Here is a 12,319-nt window from a genome sequence, read left to right on the forward strand (position 1 = left end):
TAATTACAAACATTTTGCTAATATTGTATTGTAACCTTCAGTCTCGAAAGACTATGGTATCGCGCTCTGAAAGGTGGTTCTGGCACAGCGTCTAGTGTGGCTGAAAAGGCCAATCCGGGAGTGACAATCCCTTCCCCACCGGGAGCAAGTGCAGTCTGTCCCTGGTCTGTCTCCCTGGCTATGGGCCTTCCTTCTTTGCCTCAGACTGCTGGCAAAGTGTTTCTTCAAACTGGGAAAGGCCATGCTGCACAGCCTGCCTCCAAGCGGGCCGCTCAGAGGCCAGGGTTTCCCACTTGTTGAGGTCCATCCCTAAGGCCTTCAGATCCCTCTTGCAGATGTCCTTGTATCGCAGCTGTGGTCTACCTGTAGGGCGCTTTCCCTGCACAAGTTCTCCATAGAGGAGATCCTTTGGGATCCGGCCATCATCCATTCTCACAACATGACTGAGCCAACGCAGGTGTCTCTGTTTCAGCAGTGCACACATGCTAGGGATTCCAGCACGTTCCAGGACTGTGTTGTTTGGAACTTTGTCCTGCCAGGTGATGCCTAGAATGTGCCAGAGGCAGCGCATGTGGAAAGCGTTCAGTTTCCTCTCCTGTTGTGAGTGGAGAGTCCATGATTCGCTGCAGTACAGAAGTGTACTCAGGACACAAGCTCTGTAGACCTGGATCTTGGTATGTTCCGTCAGCTTCTTGTTGGACCAGACTCTCTTTGTGAGTCTGGAAAAACGTGGTAGCTGCTTTACCAATGCGTTTGTTTAGCTCAGTATCGAGAGAAAGAGTGTCGGAGAGCGTTGAGCCAAGGTACACAAAGTCATGGACAACCTCCAGTTCATGCGCAGAGATTGTAATGCAGGGAGGTGAGTCCACATCCTGAACCATGACCTGTGTTTTCTTCAGGCTGATTGTCAGTCCAAAATCTTGGCAGGCCTTGCTAAAACGATCCATGAGCTGCTGGAGATCTTTGGCAGAGTGGGTAGTGACAGCTGCATCGTCGGCAAAGAGGAAGTTCTGAACACACACATAAAAACAGCCCAATCCTACAAAAATCACCATGTGGCAATGCAGCGGCACCAGCACAGGATACTTTGCATCCTGTGGGGAATTTTTGGCTCTGGGGGTCTTCTCGGGGTAAGGGCACATTTGTCCCCATGCCCCAGGGTAAACCCAAACAGGTGCAATGGGTCAATCCAGACCTGCATCAGTGATATTGCTGGTGCAAGTCTACATTGATCTGTAAGTCATGGACAACCTCCAGTTCATGCGCAGAGATTGTAATGCAGGGAGGTGAGTCCACATCCTGAACCATGACCTGTGTTTTCTTTAGGCTGATCGTCAGATCAAAATCTTGGCAGGCCTTGCTAAAACGATCCATGAGCTGCTGGAGATCTTTGGCAGAGTGGGTAGTGATAGCTGCATTGTCAGCAAAGAGAAAGTCACGAAGACATTTCAGCTGGACTTTGGACTTTGCTCTCAGTCTGGAGAGGTTGAAGAGCTTTCCATCTGATCTGGTCCGGAGATAGATGCCTTCTGTTGCAGTTCCAAAGGCCTGCTTCAGCAGGACAGCGAAGAAAATCCCAAACAAGGTTGGTGCAAGAACACAGCCCTGCTTCACGCCGCTTCGGATGTCAAAGGGGTCTGATGTGGAGCCATCGAAGACAACAGTGCCCTTCATGTCCTTGTGGAAGGATCTGATGATGCTGAGGAGCCTGGGTGGACATCCGATCTTGGGGAGAATCTTGAAGAGGTCGTCCCTGCTGACCAGGTCGAAAGCCTTTGTGAGATCTATGAAGGCTATAAAGAGTGGCTGTCGTTCCCTGCATTTCTCCTGCAGTTGTCTAAGGGAGAATACCATATCAGTGGTGGACTTGCTGGCTCAGAATCTGCGCTGTGATTCTGGATAAACGCTTTCTGCAAGTACCTGGACCCTCTTTAGTGCAACTCGGGCAAACAACTTTCCTACAACGCTAAGGAGAGAATATGAATTTGCTAATATGAAGGGTACAATTTATGGAAATGGGCTGCCAAGGGATATGCAAGTGAGAAAGGTTGGGAACCACTGCAGGAGATCCATGAATCAAGTCCACCTTTAAGGTGGACATGAGGAGAACCATGAATCAAAGATACCTTTAAGGTGTCTGGTGCATTAAGCCAGAAGCTCTACATACATACAACCCATAACACATAACTGAGTGTGCAATTCAATTCACAGCAGAGATATGAGATATTTGCAACCCTTTTTACTCAGAAGTAGACCCACTGCTTTCCATGGGTGTTATTCTTAAGTGATGGTGCACTGAACTGTAGCCTGGGAAGGAGGGTCCCATCCTGGTGTTTCCAAAAACAGACCTGCTTTGCAAGACTGCAGCAGAAGGAAGGAGAATAAAAGGTTAACTTTGGCTGGAATGTCCCTGGAAAGTAACTATAGCAACTAAGGAAGTGCCTGCCTGAGCTGAGGAACAGCTCAGCTGAGAAAGGAAACTGTTCAGAGTTGAAAGGCTCTGCCCTCTGATTGACCCAGAGATAAGGCCTGCTTGATTACTTGGCAAAAATTTCACTTACTATGAGTATCTACATAGTGATCATATCCATACACTACAAAAGGGGCCTTTTGGAGGTTTATGGGTCTGTAATCAGGGCCTTTATCACCATTGATTAGCATAGTTCGAAAATTCAATCTCTACCCATTCTCAACTTCCCAGTTACTCTTGTGATGAGGCAGTTTCCTTTGCTTGGTCTAACCTTCTTTCTTCAAAGGGCTTCATTATACATAGATAAATAAAGACAGATCAGTACTATGCTTAAAAGTAGTCTAGTTAAAAGTAAGAAAAAAAACAAGTAGATTCCATTGACCAATATATACACAGGTCTCCAGCTGAGTCTCCTTACTTTCCTCTATCTGCTTCCTTGCAGCCAGATAACATCTTAGTCATAGTGATGGACCCATGTAAATTCTAGTCTTAAGTTTCCACAGTAGTAAGTATATTTCTGATTTGATTCCAGAATTTTGAAATCCTAGACAAACCTGAGAATAAACCCCAGCAAAAACAATGGGATTTCTGAGTCACAGCAGGAATACAATGCTCCAGCAGACAGATGTGTAAAACACAGCACGTCTAATATAGCTACTTTATTTAGTTTCTAAATCCAGCAGGTTAAAATAATCAAGAAAGAGATCTTTCATTATATAATCCTGTTTCTGGACTAGCTCCAGGAAAAGTGAATCATGTACTCTTTAAGTTGAAGTATTAAAAGGCTTCTATTTTTCCTCAAACTGATCAAAAGTTCTATAATTGGGACTGAATCTATTTTGGTTTCAGAAAGCTTCCCTTTGCTTACATAAAGTACTCATTTGAATCTGAAATCCTCATGTTGGTCCAGCAAAAACAACTACTTCCAGTTGCAAAAATAGCTTTGGGGAGTTTAATCTTCAGCCTGAGAACTCAAAGCTTATTTCAGCAGTATTTTATGTTCAGATAAGAGCTTCTGCCACACTTCTCCTTGTGGAAACTGGTATCTCCTTGCAGAATCTTCTTTCATTTCAGTGGAATATCCAGCTGCCTTTATGAATGAAGAAACATTTTTCATTTAAATATATTGGTTTGTTGTTGGTTTTTTACCTAAAATGATATAGCAAATCTTGGCTCTTTAGGCAGACCATTTTACTACACAGACTTTTTGAAGAGCTTATAAGTGTGTCCTAATGGCACAGAAATCTAAACAATTACAGAAGTTTACTAAAGGTAGTTTTGCCACGTATTTCTGAAATGTAGAGGTCTGGTATTTTGTAGATGCCTGAACCATCAGACACAGAGAAGCTAAAATCCAAATTGGCAGCTATTGTGTCATGTTCTTTTTTTTGTGGTCTCTACTGGAAAGCAAAGCACAAGCCCCAGGTGTATCAGATGGCATGGAAAAAGTTACTGATTTATAATGCTTTAAAATATGTTTTACCAATCTGCTTTTTTAAAAAATAATGCTAAACAGTACAACATTCTCTCTTGAGAACCATCCTTATGCAATCTAATCCTATCAGTATTTACTCAGGCAGATCTCAGTGTTTTCAACAGGACTTTCAGTTAAGAGCATGGGAGTGCAGCCTCTGTCAAAGGCTTTGACATTCTTTATGACTTCTTGGTCACCATTCTAACATATGTCTGCCTAAAACTACAAGCCAGCTAAGGTGAAAAAAGAAATCCAGTCAAAGGATTCTATTAACTTCTAAAACTGGTTGCAATACTTGTTGCTAAATGCTAAATTTTTTTGCCTAAAATGTGTATTGGTTTAAGCTGCAGGACCCAGAATTTAACACTAAGACAAAAGATAACTAAGGCTGCTATCCACACTTACATGGGAGTAAGCCCCATTGACAATAATGGAACTTATTTCTGAATAGACATGCTTAGGATTGGGTTCTAAAAGAGAACCTCCATTTCAGTACTCAAACCATAAAGACTAAAAGGTCAAACCAAATTTTACAGCCCGATCCTATGCATGTCTACTTAGAAGTAAGTCCTATTATAGCCAATAGCTCTTACTCCCAGGTAGTGTGGATAGGATTGCAGCCTTAGTTGTGTAAAATCAGCAGGATGTGAGCAAAAAAAAGTGAAAGAAGCTATCCTGAATGTTCTTGATGCATGGGCAGAAGTATAATTTTATTTTAAAATGCATATGGAAGACTTGAACATTCTCTGGGTCAGATATATCTTGTCTTTCTTGCACCTCTTAGTGGCTCATTGGTACAAGAGCATCAGAGATATGGTATTTTAGTTAATGATTGTAAGATACCTTGGGTGCCCCATTGCTTAGGGCAAAGGGCGGGCCATAAATCTAAATAAAAATAAATATTCTGACTGTTGGTTCAGCCAGTACCTTGGGTGGCATGTAGGATGCATTCATGATTACTGCAGGATACTTGAAATGCTCATGTAGATGGTCTACATATTCACACATCCTGAAATGAAAACAAAGTAGCACATTCAAGATTCATATGACCTCCCAGGTATTTAAGATTGCCTACACCCCACAAAGTGTACAATCTTTCATGATGGATCTCTTGTCAAAACTGAGCTTCATTGCCATAGGAAGTTGCCTTACATGAAATTAGAGCATTGGTCCACTTAGGTCAGTATTATCAACACAGAGTGGCAGCAGCTCTTCTGAATTTCAGATAAGAATTCTTCTCTGCCCTATCAAGATGCCAGGGATTGAAGCCAGGACCTTGAGCCATAGCACTTTTCCACCGGGAACTGGAAAAAGCCCATCATACAGAGAAAGAAGAGCAAGGCTTTGTCCTAAATGCACAGAACAGCAATTTTAAACCAGTGTGTCGCTGTACATTGGTGTGCCGCTAAAGATCTGCAAGTGCGCCATGGGAGTTTGGAGCACAGCGGTTGAAAATAGCTGAAAAACTCTTACAGGTTCTATAGCTCTGTTTCTAAACTAGGGCAACAATCAATGGTAACTAATTGTTCCTTTCCCTAACTAATAAAAGATAGTTTATTACTACAGACCTGTGCCCTAGAAACAGCCGAGGAACCCGAAAGAGTCTCCCAGAAACCGAAGTGATGCCAAACAGAGGAATTAGAGATATTATATTACTAACCTGTTTTCAAGGCTACCAGACACTGAAATGTAGTCAAATATTATCAAGTGCTGGACCAACTCACAGAGCCCAACCCCTCCAGCATGAGGACAGACAGGAACTGAAAGAAAAGTGATTCCAAGGTTATTGGCACTGATCACGTAAAGCACACAGTATCATCCGCTAGAACAGGGATGTCCAAACTTTTAGGCAGGAGGGCCTAAAACTCATCTCTCTGACACTGTGCTGGCAGCTGGGGGTGGGGGTGGGGAATTAATTTACATTTAAAATTTGAATAAATGTACATAAATGTACATAAATGATAGAGATGGAACATATGAATGAATGATGGTCTTGCAATAGCTCAGGGCCTAAAAAAGGCCTTGTACAAAGCAAGGCTGAGCTTTCCTTTGCTGTCACTGCTGGATCACAAATGTGAAACAGCAAGCAGCGAAGGGAGCCCTTGGCCCGCAGCTCATGTGAGAGGTTGAACAGTCACCCTGATGCTAAGAGTAGTTGCATCAGGCCAGCATGGACTCCAGCAAGTCACTGGAAGGCCAGAAGCTCACTGGAGACTGGGGGCTTCCCGCGGGCCAGATTAGGAATCCCCGTGAATGGCCCTCAGGCCAGGGTTGGGGCACCCCTGCTCTAGAACAGTGGTTCTCCAAGATTTTAGAGGCCCTAAAGGCTGTGGCCTGATTTATAAATGCCAAGGGGTCTGTCAATAATGGTGATTGGACAGCAGTGCTATCCCCTCCCCCAAGTAGCAGCCTGTTTAACCCTTGATGCACATAGCCTAATTTTCCCTGTCAATTTCTCGAACCACTGCAAATTGGTCCCAGACCCACAGTTTGAGAACTGCTGCTCGAATATATAATTACTTGCATGTGCTGATTCATGCCTTCAGCCGCCTTTCTTATTTTAAGCAAGATCCCTGAAAAACGTAAACTCCCAAAATGCTATCTGCTTCAGCTATAAATGGATCACATAAAAATAGGGTAATGTACAGTATGCCACAAATTAACATGACTGCTTTTGAAATGAGCTGTTACAGCAGCATTTTCAAGGGCCTTACTTTGAAATTTCTTGGCCATCAGCAACACAGACAAGTTCTCGTTGACACTTCCAAGCCTGCAGCTATCCACCTGGACATAGCTCAAGGCCTGAGCTTGCAGGAGCTGCTTAAATATCACTCTGTTATGGCACTGTAGACAAAAAAAAAAAAAAAAAACCCACTCAGCCCTGTATCCTATAAGATTGCCATGTTCTTATAAACACAGGAAGAAATTCAAAGCAACTCTGCAGCACTTTATTCTGGAGAATCTATGCTTTTGTAGATGGGGAGGAAAACATTTATTTTATTTACTTAAAAGTGAGAAACAAGGTTGTCTTTCTTGAAGTACATTGCAAGCTTCATGGTGAAGGAGCAGTCTCTTTCTGGTACTTGGGTCTCCTGGAAGATACCAATCACTGTCAATTGCCTGCCTGCTCACTCCAGCAAGGTGACTCAGGTCACGGTCACTGGAATCAAAACCCACCAATAGACCCAGGAGAACCAAAAGGGACATGCTCAGTAAAGGACATCTACTAGGGCAGCATTCTGCACAAAAACCAGGTCAAAGGCAAAACTGAAATGGATCTAGATAAATCACTATCAGCCAAGAATCCCTGAGGATGGTTTTCCAGAACACACACTAACATCATCCTCAAACACAGTTCAAAAGTTATTTAAATCAACAGAGGGCTTCTTTAGTAGCAGTCACACCTTCAGTGTCTTGGGGACCAGCTGTTTCTTCAAGGAGGCATTTACCATCTCCATGTCCAAGCAAACCAGTCTTCCTATTACAAATTTAACTAGTCAGGTTGGACATAAATCAGGAATGCTAGTTGAGGGTCTCACTGTCCAAAGATCTTGAGGTAGTCCAAAATCAAAAGTACATTAAAAAGGACAAAAAGAAACTCTCAATCAACTACAGACCTATATCTGTATCTCCTTAAGGCAGTGGTTCTCGAACTTTTCTGGCTTTTGGCTCCCCTGATCCTTGTAGCCATTGGTCACGGCTCCCCATTACAACATCTCACCTCAGTTACCCCCATAATGGGGATGAAGGTGTTATAATTATGCACTAGAAAAAAGGCTGCCTGCACCCTGAGGCTGCAATCCTAACCACACTTAAGAACATAAGAACAGCCCCACTGGATCAGGCCATAGACCCATCTAGTCCAGCTTCCTGTATCTCACAGCGGCCCACCAAATGCCCCAGGGAGCACACCTGATAACAAGAGACCTCATCCTGGTGCCCTCCCCTACATCTGGCATTCTGACTTAACCCATTTCTAAAATCAGGAGGTTGCGCATACACATCATGGCTTGTACCCCATAATGGATTTTTCCTCCAGAAACTTGTCCAATCCCCTTTTAAAGGCGTCCAGGCCAGATGCCAGCACCACATCCTGTGGCTAGGAGTTCCACAGACCGACCACACGCTGAGTAAAGAAATATTTTCTTTTGTCTGTCCTAACCCGCCCAACACTCAATTTTAGTGGATGTCCCCTGGTTCTGGTGTTATGTGAGAGTGTAAAGAGCATCTCCCTATCCACTCTGTCCATCCCCTGCATAATTTTGTATGTCTCAATCATGTCCCCCCTCAGGCGTCTCTTTTCTAGGCTGAAGAGGCCCAAACGCCGTAGCCTTTCCCCATAAGGAAGGTGCCCCAGCCCCGAAATCATCTTAGTTGCTCTCTTTTGCACCTTTTCCATTTCCACTATGTCTTTTTTGAGATGCGGCGACCAGAACTGGACACAATACTCCAGGTGTGGCCTTACCATAGATTTGTACAATGACATTATAATACTAGTCGTTTTGTTCTCAATACCCTTCCTAATGATCCCAAGCATAGAATTGGCCTTCTTCACTGCCGCCGCACATTGGATCGACACTTTCATCGACCTGTCCACCACCACCCCAAGATCTCTCTCCTGATCTGTCACAGACAGCTCAGAACCTATCAGCCTATGTGTGAAGTTTTGATTTTTTGCCCCAATGTGCATGACCTTACACTTACTGACATTGAAGCGCATCTGCCATTTTGCTGCCCATTCTGCCAGTCTGGAGAGATCCTTCTGGAGCTCCTCACAATCACTTCTGGTCTTCACCACTCGGAAAAGTTTGGCTGCAATCCTAACCTCACTTTCCTGGGAGTAAGTCCCACTGAACACAATAGGACTTACTTCTGAGTAGACCTAGCTAGGATTGTGCCTTTTGTCTTACAATAGCATCCAACATAGTACCCCCCCCCCCAAAAGGAGGATGGCTGAAAAGGAATGGGTATTTTCATTTTTAATCAATTTTTGGAGACAAAGCCATCAAGTGTGGCTTTTTTTTTTTCTTTTTTGAAGGGGGATGAAAAAGAGAAAGGCGAAGATCCTTGGTTAAGCTGACACAGACCTCAAGCCTATGTAGGTCTACTCAGAAGTAAGTCCCATTTGAGTCAAATGGGCTTACTCCCAGGAAAGTGTGGAAAGGATTACAAGATTACAACTTACCCCAAAGTAGATGGGGGCTGCTCACACACATACATCCCAACATGCAGATGCCATCCCTATTCCCCCCAGGCAAGATGAAGCAATGCAGGCTGGGGCATTTGGATACCCCCCCCCACTAAGAGCCGACTGGTTCCTTCCTTCCCAAGCAGAGGAAAGTGCTGAGCTTCTTGTACTTACTCTTCCCTCCCAGTTTGAAGCCTGCCAGGAGGGCGCCCTGAGCTGATGAGATGCAGCAGCCAGCCTTCTCTCCACCCTGCTTCACAGGCCCTCCCCATTGCCCCACCCACCTCATTCACAGCAAGGCAGCACTTGCAGCTGAGCAGAGCAGCTATGGCCACCTGTCCCCCCAGATGCCTCAGGACACCCCTGGAGGCTAGCCACGCTTCACTAGATTGAATACCTCAGCCTTAAGGTTTTATGGGATTAGCACAGCTTGTTTTCTCTCTAGTGGACTGATCAGAACAAAGCCTTTCTGTGTTGTCAAAGAGGGAAATAAAAAGAGAAATAAAAAGAGATTTAACAAAATGGAAAGAATTGCAACTTTCATTGATGGGAAGAGTTGCTGCAGTGAAAATGAATGTTTTGCCTAAGATAAACTTTCTTTTCCAAACAATCCCTGTAATTTTGAAGCAAGATATATTTAAAGAAACTAATCAAATTATCTTGAAATTCATCTGGCAGGGAAAGAAACCAAGAATTAAAATGAAGGCCTTGCAAGATGCGAAACTAAGAGGAGGCATGGGGCTTCCTGATTGGTTTTTATATTATAAGGCTGCAGCGCTACTAAGGATTAAAGAGTGGATTATATTAGAAGATCAAAGAATAAACTGGAGGGACATGATCTTGAATGGGGATGGCATGCATTTGTTTGGTATGGAAAAGCAAACAAATATAAGTGTTTCAATAATCATATATTAAGGAAATCTTTATTATGGATCTGGGATAAAATTCAAAGACAGATGTATACCAAAATCCCCTGATGGGTGGCACCACTAGAAGCATGTACCCGGGCAAATTTACTAGAGAAAACAAAAATGCTTAGATATGAAAGTTTATTGAAGAAAGATGGGCAATTAAAGACAAAAGAAGAACTGTTAAGACAGGGTGTGGAGATGGATTGGTGGATTCGCTTGCAACTTGATTCAAGATTTAGGAAAAATAAACAAGAAAGATTCTATTCAGAACCGGCGCCATTTGATAGAATACTCTTAGAAACAAAAGAAAAATATATCAAAAGAATGTATAAGTTCCTATTGGATTTTGAGATACATGAAGAAACAATAAAAGAATGTATGATAAAATGGGCGCAAAATATAGGCCATAATATTACATCAGAACAATGGGAACAGATTTGGAAATATAAAATTCACTACAGCAACAAATTGAGTCCCTTTAGGGAGAAAGTCGGGGTAAAAATAAAGTTATTATTATTATTATAAATAATATTGAGAGGTTAAACTAGAAGAGGAACAAAATTAGAAGATATGTATTGATTGATTAGATCAGGGGTGCCCAAACCGCGGCCCGCAGGCCACTTGTGGCCCACTGCGGGTCCCCATCTGGCCCCCAGGGGGTCCCCCCACCTCCAACGGGCACCCGGCCCTCATCCCAGCCTGTGCTGGCCTGCTGCACAAGCTCCGCACCTTGCTCTCCCTCGCTGCCACTGAGCTCAGTGGCAGCGAAGGAAAGACGAGCCCAGACGGCGTGCAGGGCCTTTTATAGTGGGAAGGTAACGTGAGACTTGCAGGTCTCGTGTTACTTCCCACTATAAAAAACCCTGCGTGCTTGCCTGCTAGTCTCTTCTTCCTTGCCCGTGGGCTGGGCTGGGCTGGGCGGGGCTGGGAGCAGCTCCGTTTGGCTCTGCTCTGCTCGGCTCTCCTCCCCTCCTGCAGCCTTGGGGGGGGGAGAGAGAGATCATGAGGGAGGGGAGCCAGCCCAGCTCGCAGCAAGTCTCCCTCAGGAGGGAGGGAGGGCTGGTTGGCTGGCAGTACCAGCACATGGGCAGGCAGGTAGGCAGGCAGCTGGGCAAGCAGGCAGGCAACCCAAGTGAGGGAAGGAGGGAGGGCGAGGGGGCAGGTGAGCAGGTGGGTATGTGAAAGTGTGAAAGATCTCCCCCTCCATTTGTGTGTGTGTGTGTGTGAACGGGATCATAAACTGGCATGAAGATCCCCCCTTCTTAGGGTGAATGTGATCATAAACTGGCATGAAGATCCCCCCCCTTCTTAGGGTAAATGTGAGCATAAACTGGCATGAAGATCCCCCCTTCTTAGGGTGAATGTGAGCATAAACTGGCATGAAGATCCCCCCTTCTTAGGGTGAATGTGAGCATAAACTGGCATGAAGATCCCCCCTTCTTAGGGTGAATGTGAGCATAAACTGGCATGAAGATCCCCCCTTCTTAGGGTGAATGTGAGCATAAACTGGCATGAAGATCCCCCCCCTTCTTAGGGTGAATGTGATCATAAACTGGCATGAAGATCCCCCCTTCTTAGGGTGAATGTGAGCATAAACTGGCATGAAGATCCCCCCCCTTCTTAGGGTGAATGTGAGCATAAACTGGCATGAAGATCCCCCCCCCTTCTTAGGGTGAATGTGATCATAAACTGGCATGAAGATCCCCCCCCTTCTTAGGGTGAATGTGAGCATAAACTGGCATGAAGATCCCCCCTTCTTAGGGTGAATGTGAGCATAAACTGGCATGAAGATCCCCCCCCTTCTTAGGGTGAATGTGAGCATAAACTGGCATGAAGATCCCCCCCCCTTCTTAGGGTGAATGTGATCATAAACTGGCATGAAGATCCCCCCCCTTCTTAGGGTGAATGTGAGCATAAACTGGCATGAAGATCCCCCCTTCTTAGGGTGAATGTGAGCATAAACTGGCATGAAGATCCCCCCTTCTTAGGGTGAATGTGAGCATAAACTGGCATGAAGATCCCCCCTTCTTAGGGTGAATGTGAGCATAAACTGGCATGAAGATCCCCCCTTCTTAGGGTGAATGTGAGCATAAACTGGCATGAAGATCCCCCCCCTTCTTAGGGTGAATGTGAGCATAAACTGGCATGAAAATCCCCCCCTTTCTTAGGGTGAATGTGAGCATAAACTGGCATGAAGATCCCCCCCTTCTTAGGGTGAACGTGATCATAAACTGGATTGAATTCATTCATTCATTTTCCATCTCTAATATATTCAT

At 44.5% G+C, this 12,319-nt stretch overlaps 1 protein-coding gene across 2 annotated transcripts in view; it reads right to left on the reverse strand.

Moving 5' to 3' along the window:
- Positions 1–3,098: 3,098 nt before the first annotated feature.
- The window catches only part of ENOSF1 (enolase superfamily member 1), a 35,920-nt gene continuing 26,699 nt past the window's right edge, over positions 3,099–12,319 (reverse strand). The window contains exons 13-16 of one of the 2 annotated variants that reach the window (XM_066625064.1): positions 6,659–6,788; positions 5,605–5,704; positions 4,872–4,953; positions 3,099–3,560 (exon numbers count right to left, since the gene is read on the reverse strand). In XM_066625064.1, the coding sequence (XP_066481161.1) occupies positions 3,450–3,560; positions 4,872–4,953; positions 5,605–5,704; positions 6,659–6,788 (423 nt within the window). In that variant the 3' untranslated portion in view covers positions 3,099–3,449. Of the gene's footprint in view, positions 3,561–4,871; positions 4,954–5,604; positions 5,705–6,658; positions 6,789–12,319 lie in introns of those variants that run through there. The other variant, XM_066625065.1, reaches the window with a different exon arrangement.

Source organism: Tiliqua scincoides, chromosome 4, assembly GCF_035046505.1.
Source record: "Tiliqua scincoides isolate rTilSci1 chromosome 4, rTilSci1.hap2, whole genome shotgun sequence".
Classification (NCBI taxonomy): domain Eukaryota; kingdom Metazoa; phylum Chordata; class Lepidosauria; order Squamata; family Scincidae; genus Tiliqua; species Tiliqua scincoides.